The 22,013-nt window shown below is 39.0% G+C and overlaps 1 protein-coding gene across 3 annotated transcripts in view; it reads right to left on the bottom strand.

Moving 5' to 3' along the window:
• SYK (spleen associated tyrosine kinase) overlaps positions 1-20,314 on the bottom strand; it is a 33,783-nt gene extending 13,469 nt beyond the window's left edge. Inside the window, exons 1-7 of one of the 3 annotated variants that reach the window (XM_067316074.1) lie at positions 19,879-20,314; positions 18,258-18,418; positions 8,139-8,277; positions 7,161-7,242; positions 6,716-6,765; positions 4,992-5,021; positions 1,721-1,789 (exon numbers count right to left, since the gene is read on the bottom strand). In XM_067316074.1, the coding sequence (XP_067172175.1) occupies positions 1,721-1,789; positions 4,992-5,021; positions 6,716-6,765; positions 7,161-7,242; positions 8,139-8,277; positions 18,258-18,418; positions 19,879-20,292 (945 nt within the window). In that variant the 5' untranslated portion in view covers positions 20,293-20,314. The remainder of the gene's footprint in view (positions 1-1,720; positions 1,790-4,991; positions 5,022-6,715; positions 6,766-7,160; positions 7,243-8,138; positions 8,278-18,257; positions 18,419-19,878) is intronic. The other 2 variants (XM_067316075.1, XM_067316076.1) reach the window with 2 other exon arrangements.
• Between the last annotated feature and the right edge of the window lie 1,699 nt (positions 20,315-22,013).

Here is a 22,013-nt window from a genome sequence, read left to right as displayed (position 1 = left end):
ACTGCCTACCAAAATGCAGCATGACGATTTTATTAGCCAACTACTCACTGAGCTTTGACTAAGACTTCTTATCGCCACTAGGTGGCACCAGTTCATTTAAATTGTCATCTAAATTGCCACTCCATATCAGTGAGTAAAGGACCTGGAAATATTTTGATTTGGGTGCTAAACCAGGATCTACCCAACAAGTTTGTGAACTTTGAAAAAAAACAATTTCCTAGTCTGAATAAATATAACAGCATGATTTTCCCCTTTTACTGTCTGGAAGTTTTTGACATATTGAGAAGTAACTGTCTTCCTAACTAAGCCGGTTTTAAGGAAACTCTGCAAGTTAGGGTTAAGGGATGGCAAATGTTGGAAATGGTAATAGCTGAGCTTTCCTTTTGCTCAGGGGCTATAACTTGGAAGTGTGTATAATTCGGTGTGGTTCAGTGTTCAGAGTAAGCGTGCATAAACGATGACCAAACCAGATTCCCAAAAATACTTTCTTAAAAAGATTGGTCTTTCTCTGCCAGCGTGCTTCAGTCTGTTCTGTGCAGCAAGCAGGCGATTGCAGAGAGCAACCAGAGGGAAGCACAGGCTTTACCAGGTGAACAGACGGCAGTGACCAAACCTTTTCAATCCACATCTGGAGAATTCAGACCCCACAGCACTCATTTTTCTGAACAAAAACAAAATACCGCTCTTGTCTGAGAAGCAGCATTACAGCAAAGTTTGTGCACTGATACCTGTGGACAGCACATTAAAAATGAAGCATAGGTCCTGCAAGACCTTGGAAGATGTGTGGACGTCAACAACTATCTGTACCTCAGTATACAAGTGAACTGAAGTTACTCATGAAAAACAAGCGTAATTGTTATCTACTAATATTATCAAATACAGTAAATACCAAACATAGCTTTCCACTCCAAACAGTACCTCTAGGGCTTCTTGTGCCTGCTCGTTTTTGTTCAAGAGCAAATGGAAATAAAAAAATAAACGAAACGAAAGAGTCGCAGGTGGAACAGGGACACACACATTATTCTCAGCATGCAAACAAAGCCCTTAATTACATGCTTCACAACTACGTGGATTACGGGGCAGCATCATTTACTGGCCATGCAGCACTCTCAATAATACAGGACTGAGCTCCCTTGGACTCCTTGACTTCTTGTCACCTCTCCCCTTCTGCTTAGTCCTGCAATGACCTACAGTAGCCTAAACGTAATTAACTTCAATGCATAACAAGATTTGTGCACACAAGTTCTGCAAAAATATATTTTGTGATCGTTAGGAATACATCGTTCCCTAAATCTGCTCACTAATAGCCTACTAAGCAAGCCAATTTTCTGATTAGGAGTGATAGTTCTCACTACAAGTATCATTTTGTTCTGCTATAAGGGACCATTTTTAAAAGTACATTTTATCACTTACATGTTATTTGCAGACATGTGGATAACAGCGTAATATTTTGGGATGTGAGAAATTATTTAAAAATATCCCCCCCCCCAAACTTTTACAACTTCTTTAAAGCCACTGCTTTAATTCTATAAAATCAAGGCCATGATTATGCATATGGTTAGGAAAGAAGCAGAAAGATTATAAAATCTTCACAATCTGATTGTTAGTAGTCAGGACAGACATTTAATATCAGCAAGCCAAAGGAAAAAAAAGAAGGGAAATTAGCCAAGTGTAAGTCCTTTTAACTCAATCAAAAACCTAAAAAGACTGTATGATGCACCTTTTTGCTGCCAGCCTTTGGAAAGGTGTACGATTTGAGTCTTGAGATAATTCCACCTCTTGCCCAACTCTAGAAACCACAATGTCAAAGAGGAACAGTAAATGTGTCAGGAAAATAGCCAGAGGTACTTTATAAAACAGATGTAGTAAACAAGAACAAAACACTCCCAATCCTTCTCTTGTTTATGCCTGCAAGTACATTTAAGATGAAAAGTACTATGTGAAATTTTAATACTAAATTTTCTTTAAACTACATTACTCTCAAACCACTTTGAATCTGTAGATATACCTTGAGGCAGTTTTTAAATTCAAGCGCGTTGCCCTTTCCCTGGCTCTCTTATACAGTGAGTTTCTTTTGTTTCCATTATTGAATTTTAGTCCCAATGAAACATATTTAGCAATGTAAATCAGATAATAACCTTAGTCTGTTGAGAAAGACTAATGTGCCAAGCAGGATTTGAAGCATACCTTGATTTTACAACAAACATAATGTGGTTATTGAAGCAAAAAGCACATAAACAGACAGTCATTTCAAACAAAAATGAACAGGCTCTGGATTTTACAAGTGCACTTGTGTTCTGAATAAAGATACTTTTAAATGAAATGCAAATACATTCTACAGAAATACATTAATTTAACATAATTAATTAGCATTTCTAAGGGTCACTGAGAGACCATACCTGCCTAATTAAGATTTTGATGCAGCACTGTAGTGACCAAGCATTTAGGCTGATGCTCAGGCTAAAATTATAATCTGACCCCACTTTTCAGACACATTAAACAGTCTTTGATCTGACTTACATTTAGATGTTAGAAATTTTTAAATAATCCCATTTGGACTTTTTTAAATATAAAGATAATTTACTAATGGATAGGCACGGTGTTTTTCCCAGCTTTCCTTTAAAAAACTGATTTCACATACAAAAAAACATTTTTTGTTTTAAAACATCAAGCATAACCCTACAGTTCCTATTCTTGCTGGAAGAACAGAAACTTTTTTGACATTTGACAAGTCTTCATAGCTGTGATATCAAAATTCAGATACCACATATTGAAACAGCTTACTGAATCTGCTTTTTTCTTTTACCACATGAAATGCTCTTTCCATATGGGAATAAAAGAATCCCAGAGCGCTTACTAGCTATCATTTTGCAACAAATAAATCCTCTAAGAGGTTAACTGATCTTTTGCACATGGTGAATATCATTCATTATACTTTTCTGGCAACAGTAACTCCTAATGCTTGACCTTGCAGCTATCTGTACCGTCTTGACAGCAATAATGCTTAACTCAAATGATTATATTAGAACTACAAATGCATTCTAAGAGGAATATTTTAAAAGCTAAAAAAGGACTGTAATAGTACCAATCTAAACTGAGGCTGTACTCATAGGGTTTGAGTATGTTAATACTATCTGGTAAACAAATAAAATACTGGAATAATTGAACAGAGAATTCAAGAGAATGCCCTGACGTTTGCAGCTTCACTGCAATGTCAACAGCTGATTTTAGGCTCATATCAAAAACTGGTCTCCAGGTTTAAATACTTTTGGGATGATGTGCGGGGAGAAAAAAACCCCCTCCAAAGTCAGAGGGGATCAAAGTCACCTTAAATCAAGTTATGGAGCCTCTGGGTGAAAGGCAAGAAAAATCCTAACCCACATATGGCACTGCTGACAGAAATATTATGGAATTAGTCTCCACGTTCTGTATGGAGAAGGTATCTCCTATACAGACTTCCAACACAAGGTTGTTCCTTTGCTGACGAGGCATATCAGAATCACTGCAAAGGAGATGTCTAGATGACAGGGAAGGTGACAAGATCAGCAACTCTGGAATCTTGCCTGGCAGCCTTTGGTCGCATTCTGGGAAACAGTAATATTCTTTGTTTGTTCTTGGAACATTAGCAAATACTACAAAAATCACTTTCCTGAAGTTGTAAATTGTAGTCCAAGCCCTCAGGAGCTAACAGTTTGGAGTTATATTAGCTGGATAGACGGTCCACTCTGCATATCGTCCAGCAAATGATATTTCTACACTGGTCATCCACCTTCTTATCTTCAAAGCAACTTGAGATTTTGGGCATGTTCTCCACTAAGGCTTTGGAATTTCTCGCCAGCCTATTTCAGGTATGAATACATCATAAAATCATTGAAAAACTGGGCTGCATGGGAACATCAGAAATTATTAGATTGTCTCTCTGCTACTAGAAAGGTCTGCTGCATCATTCTTGATGGCCATCTAACCTGCTTGTAATGGCCTCCAAAGGCCTTCACTGTCTCTCCAAAGGACTTATTTCAGTGCTTCATTACCACTCAACTCTCAGGGAGATTTTCCTTACGTTTAGCCTGAACTTTTCTTGCTGTCATTTAAAGCCATTACTACTTCTCCTAGCCAGGTTGAGGAATTCGAACAGACCATTCCCCTTCCTTTTTTCAGCAGTTAATTGTGTTCTGCCCCTCTAGTCCCTCAATTTTCCTTCTTTATTCTAAGCAATCTTTTCTCATAAGTCATGACCATTCTTGTTGCTTTGACCTGGATTCTCACCAGTCGGACAACATTTTTCTAGAAGTGCAGTGCCAAAAAACGGAGAAGGTATTCCAGCTGAGACTGTACTAATGGTGAACAACTGGAAGCACTCATGATGCTTCCTTTTTTTGTAACAGCGTGGTGATACTGGTTTGATGATTCCTGTTGCTGTTCTGATCCACTACAGGCCCCACATGCTCTGAAAAGTGGCTGCTGCTCCCTGGCCCACATTCTGCAGTTGATTATTAGAAGTGCAGTATCTTGCACTTGTTCCTACTGAATTTCACCCTGTTTTCTTTTCCAGGCCATTTCTCTAACTCATCACAATCAATTTGAATCCCAATTCTGTTTTCACACATTTCTGCAGTCCGTTTTGTACAACCAAAAAGATGCAGAGCTTCAGGAATGTCAGAAACTCTTTAATTTTAGACTTAAATCTTAATTGTGATGGTGTAGGAAATGTGAAGATAGACTGTACACCTTCGACATAAGGCTCTGTTGTTTTTATTCATTCTTCTCAGGATGCATTTCTGGTTTTGCAGTCTGAATTCACCTGAATTTCAAGCTCTATGTACAAGAACAGCTGTATGAGTGGTCTTAGCTAAAGAGTTACTGTTTTTGCACAAATGTGTTAATACATGAGAACCTAGCAGTGTTACCTGAAGTCTTTGAGCTCCATAAATAGTAATATTAATTAAAAATTTTCCACTTCATATTTTTATCTTTATACTATATGAAAATACCTTTGAGAGCAGATTTGTTTTCAAGAACTCCTAAAGAAACAACAGAATTCAGATTTCAGTTTTAAGAAAGTGCTTTTCCTTTTATCCATCACGACAAGTCTTAAATCTACTGAACAGATTATCAATCCTGAAAACACTAAAGGCTGTGTGTAAAACTGTTCCCATGAAGAAGTGTATTTAAGTCAACTACCTCACTCATTAATCTCACTTAACTGCAGCTACCTAAAAACGAGGCATTTAGTCTTGGCTAATCACCTGGACTGCTTCTCAATAGAAAGAAACAGGCACTTACTGGTGGAAAGTCATTCCACCACTTTGAGACACTTCTGGGATAAAGCGACATGTGGACAGGTACATGTCTCTTCCTCCAAAATTTGCCTCAAGTGAGCTGTTTCATACGAGATTATTAACATTAGTCAGAATTAATTGCACCCTGTTTGCAGGACCAAGTCTTTCATCTGTAAAGCACTGTGAACAACTGGGGAGGTATAACTGCAATGGCACTGATGAAAAAGAGAAGTTTGCCCCATTTTCTTTCATTACACAGTCCTAAACACCAGTCAGTTTAGTCAGATGAATGGCTACTTCTTTGAGAAATTTAAATACCTAAAGTAAGATTTTTAAGGATTTCATGCATTTACTTTTCATTTGTGTTTAAAGTGCAGAATTTCTCTGGATAACCTAACACGTATGTAATATTCCTACACTGAAAATGCTTGTCACTACAACTTTGTGTGTAGATGGCGTGCATGCAGTCTGATGTGCTTAAACTTCAGCTTTGTCTTTGTAAATGACTCAGACCCAAACCTTGACACAACATTTTAAAAAAGGACAATGATTTTGGGTAGGTAACTTCCAATGGTTTTTGGTGTGTAATTTCCAATGATTTTAAAAGGCACCCGATTTTCAGAAACTGGGGGGCATGAAAATGGTTGCTCAAGGGGCCTGTGGGGACTCAGAGAACTAAAATAAGTGTAATTGGTTTATTTGAACTAAAACATCTGTTTCTATAATGTGGGATGGCATCAATAGCAGAGAAGCACCTAGATGACTTAACAGCCTAGATGATTAGACTGTTCTGGGAGAGATGAAACGATTAAGTTAAACTCCCTATTTTGGATTAGGCCAGCTATAACTGAATGAGATGGTGTTTTGTACCATGCCTCAGGTGGCTCTTCACTAAGAGGACTGTGGTTTCCACCAGCTTTAATGTATTACTGCTGCCCTTTTCTCCCATCTTTGAAACTCTTCCTTTGAAAGTCTCCCTCTATGCCTCCGGAGATAATACTTCCTATGACTACAGTGATCATTTAACGACAGAAAGGATTTTTTTTCTTTGCAATACACACAGGTAAAGCTCAAATCAGTGAAAACACTGTAATACTTTTCCACAGTTTTAGCCCAAACTCTTTAACCAAAACTTTTTAATCAAATCTCGTTCAAGGAGTCATTTTGCATATGAAAAATACTGATTTTCACATACATTATGAGTATAAAACACATTCACAGAATTAAATGCTGAGTAGCTCAGTGCAAAACTGATGAAAGGATCAACCATGCTAGAATATTTTAAACTTATTCTTTTCTACCTATTGCTTATTTAACAGTCCCTAGAAAATAAATTCACTGCTGCAGTGATATCCATGCATTAGGATTCCTAGAGCATTGCATAAGATCAAGCCTTCTAAAATTAACATTACTGCTATACCACAACCTATTCTTACCTTAAGAGGGGCTCCAGGAGGTGGAGGACGAGTGTCAAAAATGATACTATCTGCAAAGGAGCCAAATACAGAAAGGTACTGAGCAAGATGGTAAACGTACTGTAAAAACAACTAATTTTACATTGGGGGTCAACTTTCTAGTTTTTAAATCATATTGCAATGCTTCTGCTGGCCTGTCTTCTTTGCTTTTGTCTCCCATGTTTGGGATTTAATGCCACAGAGGCAAAATATGTGCAGTGCCTTAGTAATGATTCAAAGGAGTGGAGAAGTAAAGGCCTATCCTCTCTCAGCATGGCACTGCTATCTGGCCAGAAAGACAGAGGGAATTTTTATAATCTTATATCAACTTTAATTTAAATCTACAGTAATCTGCACCCACCTGCCTGGAAAGTGGAAAAAATGCACATAACAGGAATATAATATGCAAATAATAGGAATAACTCACCATTTTCTGAGCCAAGTCTTGGACAAGGAATGGTAAGAACCCTTAACAATCCATCTGGTTTGTATGAATAATGTTCAACTAACTATCAAAATGAGAGGGAAAAAAAAAGAGAGAGAGAGATGAAAAGGCAACATAGGTATAATTAAATAAACTGCTTCTTTAAAATTGTGTGCACATGTACAGTAATTGGTATATATCACAACAAATGAACTGGACATAAAGCAGATCTTCAGTGCACATTCTCTTATCTCATCTTTAGTTCTCTCTAACAGAGGTGTAGGCTTTTGAGGTAACCATGCGGCTGAACCTAAGGAACAGGATTTCTGTGACTCAGTGTGCTGTGCCTGGTTCTGCTACTAAACAACTTTTGTAACTCTGAGCAAACCACTTCTTTTTATACCTCTGATTTCCCTCTTCCTTGTTTCCCTTCCCCCCCCTTTTTTTTAATAAAGATGGGCCAAGATTCAGCCATATTTTGGTGCTAACCCTTAGCAGACTATGCTTATTCAGCCAACAAGCTAGGGAACTTCAAAGCTAAGGAGTGCAGTGTGTGTACAGCATCCTAAACCTTTGTGCTTCCTAGAATCCTATTTCTTGCTATCATAAAGGACATTAGTGAAAGACTGTACCTTACATAGCTATTATCGAATACGGTCACTTACAAATGCAAATGGTCTTCCATTCTAGGGAACAATCAGTTCACTGAATAATAATTACAGCAATTTTAAACTAAGCCAAGCTGCAACAACACATTTAAAAATGATTAAAATCTGTACATTTACATAACTTTCTATATTAACACAGATTCTCTTCATGTATAAAACACACAAAATGTTGGAAACATATGACAAATAACGCACCAAAACATGTTGGTATTTAGCTAAAGATTGTTGATGCACAGCAAAGTAAAACAAACTGCCTAAGTGGGTTATATAGAAACATGATGACAGATACCCAAGTGATTCAAATTTAACAGACCTGCCAAAGGGTGTCAAATCTTTTTCCATCTGGTATGGAGAGCTTTCCTGTCTTATCTCTGTCAATACGATAATGCAGTACTTTTCCGTCATTGAGCAGACACAGAGCATAGGAACCATTGCTGTCCCTTTCTCTGATTCTGTAAGAAGAAGAGAGATTTTCAGAGTTACTCTTTACTAACAATGAGCTTTGGGGATAAAGATTTTTTTTTACATCACTTTTTCCTATAAGCTTTCCAAGTAAGAAACAAGGCAAAATCTGCACTGCAACTTTTGAGGACATTTTGTTAAACCTTTCATTTAATTTTGTTAGCATTGTTTGCTTACAGAGAGACTTCCCTAAAGTTTCTTTTTTTTCTCCCAAAGGGCAACTGGCAACAACAGAAAATCCACCATGTGGAGCTCTTTGCTAGGCAGCTGCAGCAGCAGCGCACAAAGTGCTCGCTGAGCTAGGAAGCACATCAAGGCTTGTGTGCTCCACGTCTACAAAGCCCAGGGAAGTCAGAGACCCAGACCCAGCACGCATAAGTAGTTCTCCTTCAATCTCTTCTACAACTGACCTAAAATTAGAAACAACAGATAAGTGCCTACATTAAGGCCAGACTTCTCTCCTTTATCTTTTATATGGAAACACACAGATGACAGTGAGGGGCAAAGATAAAATACTAAAAGAAAGTAATGTGAAATACAAGTAAAGTAGTCATTTTGTAATTTCTCTAACATTAATACATTGTCATAGATTTCACATAAAATTCACATGAAATTTCATATGGCACTGGGTTACGCAGCTGGTCCAAATTTCACCAGGAAGACATCACAGAGTGTAGTATAAAACCTCACCTAAAATTTGTAAGCACCAGGATGGTAGGAAAACAGGAAATCTGGAAGCAATATCTGAAACGCCTGTGCCAGGTTGCACAGTTGTTTAAAATGTACTCAGGGCTAGCTCACATTGAGGTCGACATCTTCTGGTGACTAGACCCAGAGTAGGAATTTGCTACTAGCTCCATCATAGTTGGCCTGGCATTTCTACAGTTAAAAAGTAGACTTTTGTTTTTAACTCGAGTTGCCTGTGTTCAGTTGCTGCTGACAGAGAGATGGCAAGAGAGTTAGCCGGAAGTCTTCTGGAGTGATAGATTTTTCTTCTGAAAAGCCCAGATTCAGCAACAATGAAACATTTCTTGTTCCAGCGTTGACAGAGAGCCACTCACTTTCCATTGAGTTCACCTTCCCTTCTCTTTATGCTTCCCACTTTGCCAGCAGCATGCAACACTGATGAGGCAGGGCCTTCAGAGCCCCAGACATGCCAGGGGGTGACCCACTCAACCACTGATCTCCTGCAATTCTCCAGGGAATTGGGCAGCTCAGTAAATGTTTAAAGTCCCCAAATCAGCTGAACCCAAATTTCACTCTCCCTCAAGGAAACGTTCAAAGGACCCCTCAGCAAGGTTTGAGAAAACTGTTTTCAAAACTCAAGGTTTTTGGCAAGAAGAAAGACCTTTGGGACCAACTTTATCTGTCAAGCAGTTTTCAGATTTCACATGAAAACTGAGATTAGCCATCATTATATGCATCAGCAGTTATCACCTACAGAAAACTGAGCAACATCACACCAAATAACATGGGTAACTACTACAATGAGGCTACAACACACTGAATAATTTTTCAAAAGCCCTGAAAAAAATATAGCAGGGTACTCTCACTATGGTGTTGGGATGCTTTGCTGGTGCAATATTACTGCTTGGCATCGCATCTCCAGAGACTGCCGAGGAGGGCATTGCATTCTGCTCCTCAGCTGACTACTCAAGGCTAAACTAAACCAGGGTTTGTTTCATCTGCACTACTCATGCAACTCTTTTTCAAGCAGAGTGATTCTCATTGCCTAAGATGTGAACAGGACACTGGCCAAAGGAAGAGGAAAGTAGAGTTATTTTTTTCTGAAACCAAAGCATCTTGTCTAGTGCCTCTACAGCAACTTGAAACACCTTGTGGTTTTTCACAACAAGCAGGTATTTTCTGAGCGTGCTGATTTCCTGTGCTGACTGACCAGTGGAGAGCAGCAGGTTCTGCTGAAATGAAGAATAACTTTTACTTTGTCTTCCTCTGACTTGCTTTTCAGCAAACAAGATTTAGAAAAGTATTTTCAGAATAGTGAGCATTGTCTCTGCAACACAAATGAATGCCATTTCCTTGAATTCAGACCTCTCCTCAGAATAAAGCGCATATAAGATTATAAAAATGCAATATACAGTTTCCCAGCAACAAGTTTCCTTCTTGATTCACAGGGAGAAACAGCGGCTCAAATATGATTAGCTCTGCTGAAACCGATTCCCATTTGCAGCAGTTGTTACTACTGCAGGAGGTACTCTGAACATTTCTTAGAGTACAGACATCAATGGGAGAACAGAGTCCTGATTTCTTAGGACCACGGCACAGATCCAGACAACCCTGTGAGTATCCAGTGCAGGATTTAGGCAGAATTCAAGTTGGTAAGGTTATAGTTGCATTTCTGAGCTCCTCCTTCCCTCCCACTCAACAGCTACCTAACTCTGAAGACATCCGGAGTTCACAGTCACGGCAACTTCTGTCTGACAGATCTCTCACTGCACGTACAAAAAAATCTCACGTCTAACGCCTTTGCTTGACCAGGGTCCAGAGGAGCCTTGTTCTTTTGGGGTTGTGATCCAGGAGGTGTTTTCTCAAGTTGTGCCCTGTCAACTCCAGCACAATTTGGATCCCTACCAAATACAGCAGCAGGAGCTCCTGCCATCTTTCAAAAAGTGACTGAAGAGCAGAAGCGTCAAGAGCTTTTAAACAGTAGCCAAATGATCACCCAAGCCCTGCTTTTGGCAATCGGAGACTTACTGGTCCTAAAAGCCTGCCCACAGAACTTACTGTCACAATCCAAACCAAAATTTTTGCTGTCTCTGCTGACATAGATTGTCAGAGGCTAGGTTTCACAAGTTCATTTTGGCGTTGTAATCTGTGATAATGGCTTTCTAGGTTAAGTTAGCCCTCGAGAACTCCAGCTAAGGATATAGTATCAAGTACTTAATTATTGGTGTAGAAAAACGGAATCAAAGAATAAGGCTGCTCAAACTGAAAGTTTATAAACTGAAACCTGTTTGAACGAAAATCAGCACGCTCTTCACATCTCATGATGGTGCTGGCAGTGTTACTAGGGTCATCATGTTAGATTTGGGGGCTCTCTCTGTATATGCACGTTTCAGCCTATGAAAATTAATCATTTGGGGAACAATGAGAGAAAAAAAATTCCAACTGCACAATGTACTTTAAATGTGCTCTGCAATGAAGCACAGCATTGATACAAAGTGATAACTAAAACTCTTAATTAAAAAAAAAGCTACAGACTTGAAAGAAAAGAAAAAAAACATTTTGGCAAGGAAGGTAGCTACCAGTGAAACACCATCCACTCTTCCATCTTATACCATTGCACAGAGCTAGGGAAGTACAGGAAAAAAAAAAAACCATGAAGATAACAGACACCAAGAAATAAACAATGTCCTTTCATCCACTGAGATTAATCTAAAAATGTGAACGCTTTCACTGAGAGCAAGTCTGGGTTCACAGACATACTAAAGACAAGCACCAAGGTATCTAAGTTTTCCAATACATACGTTTTAAAACAGCAGTTTTTCAAAAAACTGAGAAACCCGAAGTGTTACATGATGCAATGAAAAAAGGTTTAGTCATTGATTTTAATTTTCATGCCATCTGTGGCTATTTTGTATGCTTTTATGACTGTAACCCAAATAGCAACCAATAACTATTTGGAGTATCATTACAGGCTCTGCAAATAACTATTCATTCTTTATTTTGGTAAAATCTCTATTTTTGCTTGGAATCAAAAAGGACTCCACTTCAATTTTCTTTACTTCCAAGTTAAGAGCCAAATGATCCCTTTCTTTCTAAAGGAAAAAATCCCTGAGGGTAAAAAAAAAATTCAATTACAACATGGTTCATTGACTGTATAGAAAAAAGAATGCCACAGCATTCTGCAGTGGAGAATAATAAAGGAAACCAACTGGCAAAATGATAGCTTTAGGAATGGTGTTAAAGTAATCCCACTCCTGAATCCAAGGGTGTGAGAAAGTTTTTGGCCCTACTTTCCCTGCTCAGTGACAACTTCCTTCATGCCAAAATACTGACGTTCCCAACTCCTCCTCAAGCTCCAGCCTTCGCCTACTTGTCTGCCCTTAGGTGCATCTTTCTTGCAATGTTATTTACGGCACGGCTATTCATTATCTTTTCGAGGATCAGCAGCACACTGAACATGGAAAGTTTGAGGGCGATAAGGAATGAATTCAGTGCCATCCGTAATAGGATCACACAAGGGAGAAAATGGATTGACTGCAGTCTTCATGCACATCATCATTTCTCTCCTCTTTGGGATCGCGCTCAAAACTGTTTCAGAAACGCCAGCACACTACAGAATTCAAGAGGTAGCTCGGCTGCGCGCTGTCACTATCTATGTTGCAGCCTAAAATTTGATCTCTTGATAAGACTATTGTGCTGCACTACACAGTCAATGTACTACAATGATGAAACACCTTAATGAGCAAGACTGCATCACTGTAGCCTATTTTGGTGGTGCTCCCCTGCCAGCAAAATATGCTATGCTGCCCCCAAACCCAAATACACAGCTTTTCTGTATAACTGCACCTGCAACAGGGCCTTTTCTCAGTAGCTACCTCGGTCAGGGATCATATTCTTTCTTCACAACTCTGACTGAGCTCCGCCACCAAAGCACACAGTGCAGAGCTAGCCCTGAGAAGCCACAGCCCTCTGCAAGTCACACACGCCCTACTGCAGATCAATAAACAGCTCTCCCAAAGAGCTGCGGTCATCGTGGGGACACAGCACCTCCGGCAACACGGTGCACAGGCTGTATTTCGCCATTTACCTTGGAAAATTCTTACGGTCATCTTCTAAGCCTACAGACTTCTTGGCATTTTGAAGATAACCTTCATCATTAATTAAGGTCCCTGAATTAAGGTCACGTTTAGTAGGATTATTCTGCTCATGTCTGATGTCAGCAATGCCCAGTCCTATTCACGGATACACACATAATAAGGATAGATGTACATAAAAAAAGGCTCTGTGAGCTTAGTAAACGGTCCACCTAGCTTGGTAAGCTCTCTGGCGGTGGGAGATGCCTAGGAAAAGATGGTAAGAGCAATTCAAATATAGACTGCTACATGTATCAGCACCACAGACTTAAAAAAGAAAAAAAAAGAAAAAAAAAGACAAGCAAATTCTTAGGGACAGCTGCACTTCAGAGCTTGTTACTTTGAAATGGTGTTACCAGTGTTAACTAGTGTGACATATAAAAGACAGCTTGGTCTCTAAAGGTCATGAGATGCCATGATGAGTAGTGCTGTGAGACATATTAATGGTCTGAACTAGTCTTGTCATCTTTGGCATATTTAGTCACGTACTGAAGATATTCTTACAGTACTAAAATGATTTTTTTTACTTTTTCTCTTGCACAACTGTTCAGGTTTTATGTGAATTACATATGACTATGAACATACATATAAGGTGTACAGAACCTAAACTGCTGATTATGTGATGCCTCCACCTACAATTTCCTTAATGTTGACTTTTTACATTTAATGGTATTTCTGAATATTGTTTCTCTTCCTTCAGGCTTCAGAATTTTTGCACATGGTTCTTAAAACATGTGTAAGATCACATGCCCATATAACTAAAGTGGTCATCACTGATGACAAACCGAGATATGCCAAGAGCTATGGCACACTTATCACAATTCTTTCTTGTGTGAAACTGCAGAGAAAATGAACTTTTTTTTTACTACTGGTCTGTCACTATTAGCAAATGATTAGTTTATTTTTTACCTGATCCCTGCACACATATGCTTACATAGATAATATCGACAATATCACCTACGATAGTTTAGATAACGTTGATCATCATATTCTATACTTATGCCCCCTACTAGGCAAAGCTGCATGAAAAACTAGTATCTATCAGAAGTTGGATAAGAATTAGGAGCCCTACACAGCATGAAAAGTAATGCTAATGAAGCTGATAGAGGCTTGAGACTTCAGTCAAGTCCTCCACTTTCAGTAGCTCCTCAGCTCATTCTAGAAATACCATATTTTACTTCTATTCTGCTGCTAGACTTTTTCCTCAAATTTTGTAGCTACAGTTCCCATGAACGCTCTTCTTGGAAGTGGTGGGCACTGCTTGCTGTTTCACACTTGCCATTGTTTCTTCTACTTGACTTTGAAAACAAACTCTATAGCACCTGCATACATACTTCTTTCACTGACTTTTCAGTCATGACAAAAATCTTAAAAAGTCCTTTGAAAATTCCTTAGCAAAACACTCCCAGTTACCTCAGTACTCTTCCAGTGGCTTGGAAGAGGAGGCAGAGTGTTAGATCTCTGATGCTGTTCCTGACATTCTGAATTGCCATCAGAAATCTTTCCAACTATTTTTGTATTGATTATACATGAAAAAATTCTGGACTTCATAATCTTGTAATGCTGCAAGATACCACTAAAGAAGTCTAGGTGTCAGATGTGTTCACCCAGAGACTCCCATACTGGCTTTTGTGTCAAGACAGATCATGCAGCTAGCAGATTTCTGGGTGTATAAGCCTCACTCTAGCCTTCCAAAATTCTTTTTTTTTCCCCCATAATAAACAGGATGATGTTTGTCATGTACCAGTACTTAATTCAGACCTGCACGTGGACCTGCTGAATACCTTTGCAGTACCTTACCACTTTGAAAAATCTTTATCTTTTAGTGTCCAGGCTGCCCTCTGATTTCTACTTGCGACAAGTGAACTTCCCTCAGACATTTAATGTTTCTAAGTCTACCCTTCAATCAGCTACCAGGCTTGACTGTCTCAACCAGCATGAAAAAAAACCCAGTCCTTGAGCAGCTACATTCACAGTATTCAGTCCACAGATGTACAGAAGATTCTGACACGCACTCTTATTTGATAAGGAAAAAGTATGTGATATGTGTGCCTGCAGTCACCTTTCTAGTACTCATGGCAATTCTGCTGCTACTGCTTCAGTTAGCTAACAAATGCACGGTTTATTTCTCAATCTCTACTGAGCAAGCCCAGATTAGGCAAACCATTACCGGAAGCAGATAATGACTCTGAATTAGAAGTTGCTTTGTTATTTGTTATGAGCCGCTAGGTCTACTGACCTGGCAGCTAGAACAGCTCCAGAAGGAAAATAACATATGAGCAACAGATTACTTCTCTTGCTGCTCTGGCTGCTGAGTCACGGGTCGGACAAAGGTGCTGCCCCTGTTTCTTGTCAAGGAGCATGAGGGTGAACATCAGCCAAGTAGTTAGCGAGCTCTAAAAACTGTGCCATGTAGGCAACCTGTGCAAGGACAGTTAATACGTCTGAAAGTACCTACCGATGCGGAAGTAAGCAGTGCTGTCCTTAATAAGAGGGACCCAAGCTGAACATGCCAACAGTTAGAGTTTGATACTACCCAAGCTCCAATGGCACTTGTCACGGTTTAAAAAGAGCCTCAAAACTAGCATCTTCCCCTCCCAGGGTTTATCTACCAGATCTGAAAGAAGCCTTTTGAAATCCAACAGAACCACCTACGACATACAACCACTGAGAGGACAATCTCACAGGGGAAGGTCTGACCGCTCCCTCCATAGGTCATCAAATCCCATCATTGCAAACAGCTCCAGAACTGCCTCCTGGGCCGTCTCTCAGGGGAACAGGAAAATGCTGAGAAAGTATTTCTATTTAAAACTGTAGGAATGCTCAGAGAATGTTAAGAAGAGACCAGGGTCTAGAAGGCAGACTGTAGGTATCAAGTCTGCTAAAAAACTACCATCATTCACTCCAAACCCCACCCTTGTTTTGAGGAAATGTTAGCTAAGCTTTTTTTGAAGAAAAAGAGCTTCCTTTTTTTCTCCTCCAAGTTTTTGCATAGCATTTTAAATGAGCCACATATATTTGATTCCTCTGCCTTACTCATAAGCCTTTTTTACTGTAACCTAGTTTTCTGCTCTCCACAGGTAAAAAAATTATCATATGTATAAGGCCAAATTGATCCTTGAACTGTTTCTGCTGAAGCAGCTGGAGGTGGTTTTCGTTAAAATGAAGTACTTAAAAGAGTAGTAAGATTTGACTGCTCATCAGATCAGCTGTTTACAAATAGTATCTAACCCCTGGTCTGATCTTGTTGAATCACAGAAATTCCATTCTATGAGATATTGTCATTTTTGACACTTCTTTCAATCTGCATTGGAATAAAAAATAAATAAAAAAGAAAGGTTTTCAAATTTCCCTTATAAAGGAGTTAGAACTTCCAGAAACCTAATTACAATCTTGGGAAGAAAATCATCTTGACATCTATCATGTTACATTACAAAGGTCCAGTGATAAAAATCAAAACAACAAATTTGAAGAGAAGCACTTTGACCACACTGAAACCAACATGCGCAAGAGGTAAACTGCAGAAGCCACAAGTTTTAATAAATGATCACCATGACGACTCACCTGGCATAACATAGACTTGGTAAGATGTTAATACAGAAGGCAGTATTTTTTTATTTTTTATTTTTCAGAAAAGGCAGGTCACAAAAAAGTAGAGTTGTTGCTTTGTTTCAAGATTATATATACACCTGCCCCTAGGTATAAAAAGTCAGGGAAGAGACTAGCAAAGTCACAAGGGAATGAAAAGGAGAGGAAATGGAGGAGGGTATTGTTGTGCTGGTAGTCACTACAGTGACTAATTTCATCAAGTCAATGAAACTTCTGCGCTACTGGAAGAAGCCTCCAAAAGAGAGGAATTTGTGATAATCAGAAACACTGGTTGCACAAACTTCCATAACTTTGGTTACAAATTGCAGAGAAAACAACTAGATAAAATGAACTTCTGGATGTGATTCTAAGAAACAGGGAGCACAGGCTGAAAATATGAGGGTGCATGGCAACTTGGATGAAAACAAGCATGAAACAGAAAGAGTTCAAGGATTGAGGGAAAGGAAGAGATTTCAAGAAATGAGACTTCAGTACACTCAAAGTATCACCAGGTAAGACCTGACAGGACTTAATTCTACTAGAAAAAAAATTCAGAGGAGTTATCAATTCCTAAAATAAATTATTAAGACTGAAAATGCAACATATCCCACATACAGGGAAACATTTGAAGACTGCATCTACCTCAACAATTAGTGTGGTACAACAACAGCGTTTTGGTAAAGTGAAACAGTCGGTTCTGAAGAAGTATATCCACACTGTAGTTACTTCTGAGGTTTTACTTTGGACTAGCTATAGAAAAGTTAAAGATAATTAAGCACTGGAAGATATCATGTAGGTAGTATGAAATTTCTGTCAGGAATTATGTAGGTCTAACAGATCCTTCCTTGGGCATCATCTTTAAGCTTCATTTTTGATGATTATACAAATACTTCTTTAATTTGTCAAAAATGGCAAAATGTAAAACCTTGATTTATTCAAATCAGGATTTTCCTAAAGAAAAGCCATTTTGTTAGAAGATTTTGACTAGCTCCAATCCTCACAAGATGATAGATATGACTCTGTGATGGCTACTAGTCACCATTTTAAAGAACATGTTTGCGCTCACAAATTCCAGTAATGAGGTTGTGTAAACGTATGAAGAGACAGACACAAAATGGAATCATCAAGGTAAAAGAGATTCCTTCTACTGCTTAATTGCAAAACAAAGCAATGACACTGCCCCTGGGAAGACTGACAGTTACAGATAACAGAAGTTGCTAACATAGGCAGTTAGTATATTTATTGCTTTGATAGGACACTAACTACTGTTCAACGATTTTTTCTTGACACTGGGCTCTCTGATGCTACATTTGGAATCAAACCTAATATTTGCTGAAAAAAACAGTGACCCATGCTTTTGTTAGGGTTTCCCACCCCTAGTTAAGTGAAAACTAATCTTGGAGACATTTGCTTAGTACAGGAATGGTTAAGATGTATGTCCTGCTGGATTGGGGTTGCTCACTGTGAACAGGCCATTTCTTTGGGCAGACTCTCACTTGAGATTCATTCATGGGAACTGTGTAGAAACACTGCTGGCAAATAGCAGATAAGAAAGTACTCACAAAAATTTTCCATTGTTTCTTAATCCTACAAGGATCCGGTGTTCTGATTCTTCCCGAGAGATCTTCCCATGGAACCAAGGCATCTTCTCATGAGCTGTAGTGGCAATCAGTTTCTCCAGCTGAGGTTTTTGACTAATGATAGCTTGTTCAAGGGCATGACCCTGGAGTGAGAAAACCACAGAGAGACAGTGAAACTGTTTTCTCCAATACAAACATTACAGGCAAACTCACAATATTGGATCGCTTTGGAGGCATCCAAAACCGGCAAATAATTATTTGTTTCTGGTTGCTACAGAAATATTGAAACAGAAACTAATACAGGGTAATCTAAACATTGCAAAGCTGGCATTCTTCCTTTGTCTCTACTATGAAACAAAAGGAAAAATAATGGGTAAATCAAGCCCTTAATCAATATCAATTGAAAATTACGTCGTATTTTTATGTTAATGAGACAGAGCTAACTATATGTTCAGTGTCACTCTGAAATGTTGTGACAAACCCTCCATACTACTTTTCCTATGGCAGATTACTGAAATGAACAAGCACAAGTTGCTTTGCATTGCTGCAGTACATCTATGTTGAAGATGTCAATGCCAATTTCCCAAAAGCAGATAGGACATTCCCAATTTTAAAGTGAATTATGTTAATGTTTTAGGTATAACCTAAACACTTCTAAACCCACCTATAACCCATCACTTCTAAATTTGGCCGAGCATTTCAGGGCAAAAACCCCTAGTTTCACCAGGTTTCATCTTGAATTCATCAACTTCTATCTAGACTGGGCTCAGACTCACCAGAAAAATCTGTAAATGTCAGCACTAGTAGCAGTAAATACAGTTTGAGTGACAGGTTTCTAGCTTGGGCATTACTCTGGAATTTTTGCACCGCTGGGATCACAAGGTTATATGCTAATGTTGAAAGAAGTGGGAAAGCTAGGCTAACTCTGAGAGTCGATAATGGTAACTCAGGGCATCCCAAGGCACTTTGAAATAATATTCCTATTGCAGCCTCCTGCGCTAGGGTTTCTACGTTAAGAACGACTTCTTTGCAGTCACTCCAGGAAAAAAGCCCATCTTCTCGGCATTGAACATTCCTGCATGACGTGCAGTACCAACAAAAAAAGTGTCCACAGCGCTGTGCAGATAAGAAGCAAAGCTCTATCTTGCACACAATCTAAACAAGCATCAGAGGTTAAGAGGGGAGGATGTAAAACAAGTCAGTGTGTAACTGTGCTGGCCTGCACTCAAACACAAGCCACATAATCTCAGAAGCAAGAGCAAACAAACAGTTTCTGTACCCCATTAGCTTTATTTTTTGGCTTATGTGGAAAGCTTGAGTGGCACAAGTTAGTGCAGTGGGAGATAAGGCTATGCTAACCTAAGACATTTTAAAAAGTGATAAACCTTGCCAAATTTCAGGAAAGAATACATTTATAGCCAAGTTATTGCAATGTACTGGGAGGGAAAAAAACCACTGCTCATAAAACACAAGCAATTATCACTGCGTTATGATAAACCTGAACTACTACACGGCAGCAGCAACAGCTGGAAACAAACACTGCCACCTCTCCTTTTTCTCCTAATTCAAAGACCACTTTATGGCAAAACCAGTCTGAATTTACCTGCAGGTTCCAGGTTTGTTTGACATACTCTCTGATGAGGTTCTCTTTCAAATCTTCGAATGGCCCTGTTTTGGGCTCCACGCCTGGTGGCCGGTTGAAAGGTTTTCTCAGTAGACAGATAAGGCCATCGGCTTCCTCTGAGTGATAGTTAATGAGTTCAGCAGGACCTGCATGAGATTTCCCTCCTGCGATAGCGTACGAACCGCTCAGCTCCCTCTCAATCGTATAATGATGAACTTTCCTTCCATGGGCCAAGGATAAGGCAAAGCCACCTAGGTAATTCCGGCTTTGGCGGAGCAGGTACAGTCCATCACTCACTCCTCCTTGCATCAGATACTCTTCAGCTTCCTCGCGTGTGATATTGCCAAAGAAGTATGGCAGATGGTTAGCGGGGCTAGTTGTGCTGGAAGCCATGCTTTTTTTCTTTCCAATTAGCAATTTCAGGTTTTATATCTGAAAGGAAATAGAGCAACATGAGTATCAGTTAAAAAAAAAAAAGCAGGGGGGGAGACAAACCAGTAACATGGCAGTTCACACATGGTGAGTTGGAAACGTATTTCTGAAAAGCTTTTTGGAAAGAGTTTGCACTTGTTAGAACATGTCTTTCCAAATTCCAATGGAAAGTTTCCCCCTCTTATACAATAATATAGCAGTTTCCTATAACACTATAAGAGTTTCCTATAACTCTTTCCCTCTCCTCTGGTCCTTGTCTAGCCATACAGACTCCCAGCATTTTACCTGACTGAATACCTCTATATATCCTATCGTTCTGGCCTTGAGGTGTTTCACAGCAAAAGGAGTTAACTAGGTAGTAAAGATTCAGTGAGAACAGTTCTTCATTCCAGTTTTGTGCCATTATAATTCTCTTTATAACTGGCTCATGCTAGTGTAAAAACAGGCAGAGAATGGATAAAAGTCCTATATTAAAATAGCTAACATTCCTCTCTCATAGCTTTTCACAGAACACCACCTGTGGCATTTTAATGGTGAAAAAAATACAAATTAATATGATAGAGCCATTCTGAACAGATTTCATTTCAAACAGCTTACTTATATTGAAATAATATGAAGACATGCCATTTTGAGCAGCTTACTTATATTGAAGTAATATGAAGACACACTACCGACAAAAATACAGAAGAGAACAAAGATCAGCATCTCTGAAGAATAATAAAGATGACAATACATATAGCTTCAATTCTTTCATTCTTAATTTAACAGTAAAAAACAGCCTCTTAAATTTATACAGCATATTTCAAAAAGGATGTACAAGGGCTCTGTAGGATCTTGGCTGTACTGATGCTGTTCCTCTTGTGCCCTCTCCTCCCTGAGCTATCCCAGCCTCTACCTACACTGTGAGCAGAAACACTAATTTTCATTAAGCCCCACAGCAGGTTTACCCTGCTTGGACAGCTAGGTTTTGTGCTGGAATTACCTTTATCTCTTTCAAGTCGCTGGAGTGGAGATACCTGAATGCAAAAGCTAGATTTGGTTTTCTTATTAGTGACTTTTAAATGGCTATCTAATAGATATAGGGAAGAATACCTTAGCTACCTGCTGAGAACATTTAAATGAATAGGCAATGAATAAATTAGACACCAGTAAGACCTGTATTCATGCAAAAATATTTGCAAGTTTTTGTCAGAAGAAGTGGTCCACAACTGCAATTACTTATGTTATCCCGAGTCCACTGGTTGAGTCATGAATTGTTTCCAGCAACATTATGATTTTTTCATATACTTTTCCCCCCAAATGCATCCTAAATCCAATCATGGTTTAATCAGGAGTGGTCACAGATCGTTACATCCACAGTTTCTGGGGCATGAGAAGGAAGGAACTCCATTTAGGAACAGTTCAACATCTTCTTTCAGTCTAGAAAGAATCACTTTTGAAGGGACCCCCCACACACACACACTAAGTATTAGTGCTTGTGCATCCACAAACTCATCATCTGAAAATGACTTTCAGAGAATACATGAAAAGCTGAATACAACTAGCAGTACATTCTTGTGTTGTATTATTTGTGCTTACTAAATGAAAATTTTCCTTAGGAAATATCTCACAAGTTCATTGTCAGAATTTTGATTTACTTGTCTTTTAAATCCAGTTGTGACAACCTAATTTTGTAATACTCT

This window comes from Apteryx mantelli, chromosome Z (assembly GCF_036417845.1).
Source record: "Apteryx mantelli isolate bAptMan1 chromosome Z, bAptMan1.hap1, whole genome shotgun sequence".
In the NCBI taxonomy this organism is placed as follows: domain Eukaryota; kingdom Metazoa; phylum Chordata; class Aves; order Apterygiformes; family Apterygidae; genus Apteryx; species Apteryx mantelli.
The sequence above is the reverse complement of the archived record's forward strand: the minus strand, read 5'-3'. Positions and strand labels throughout refer to the sequence as shown.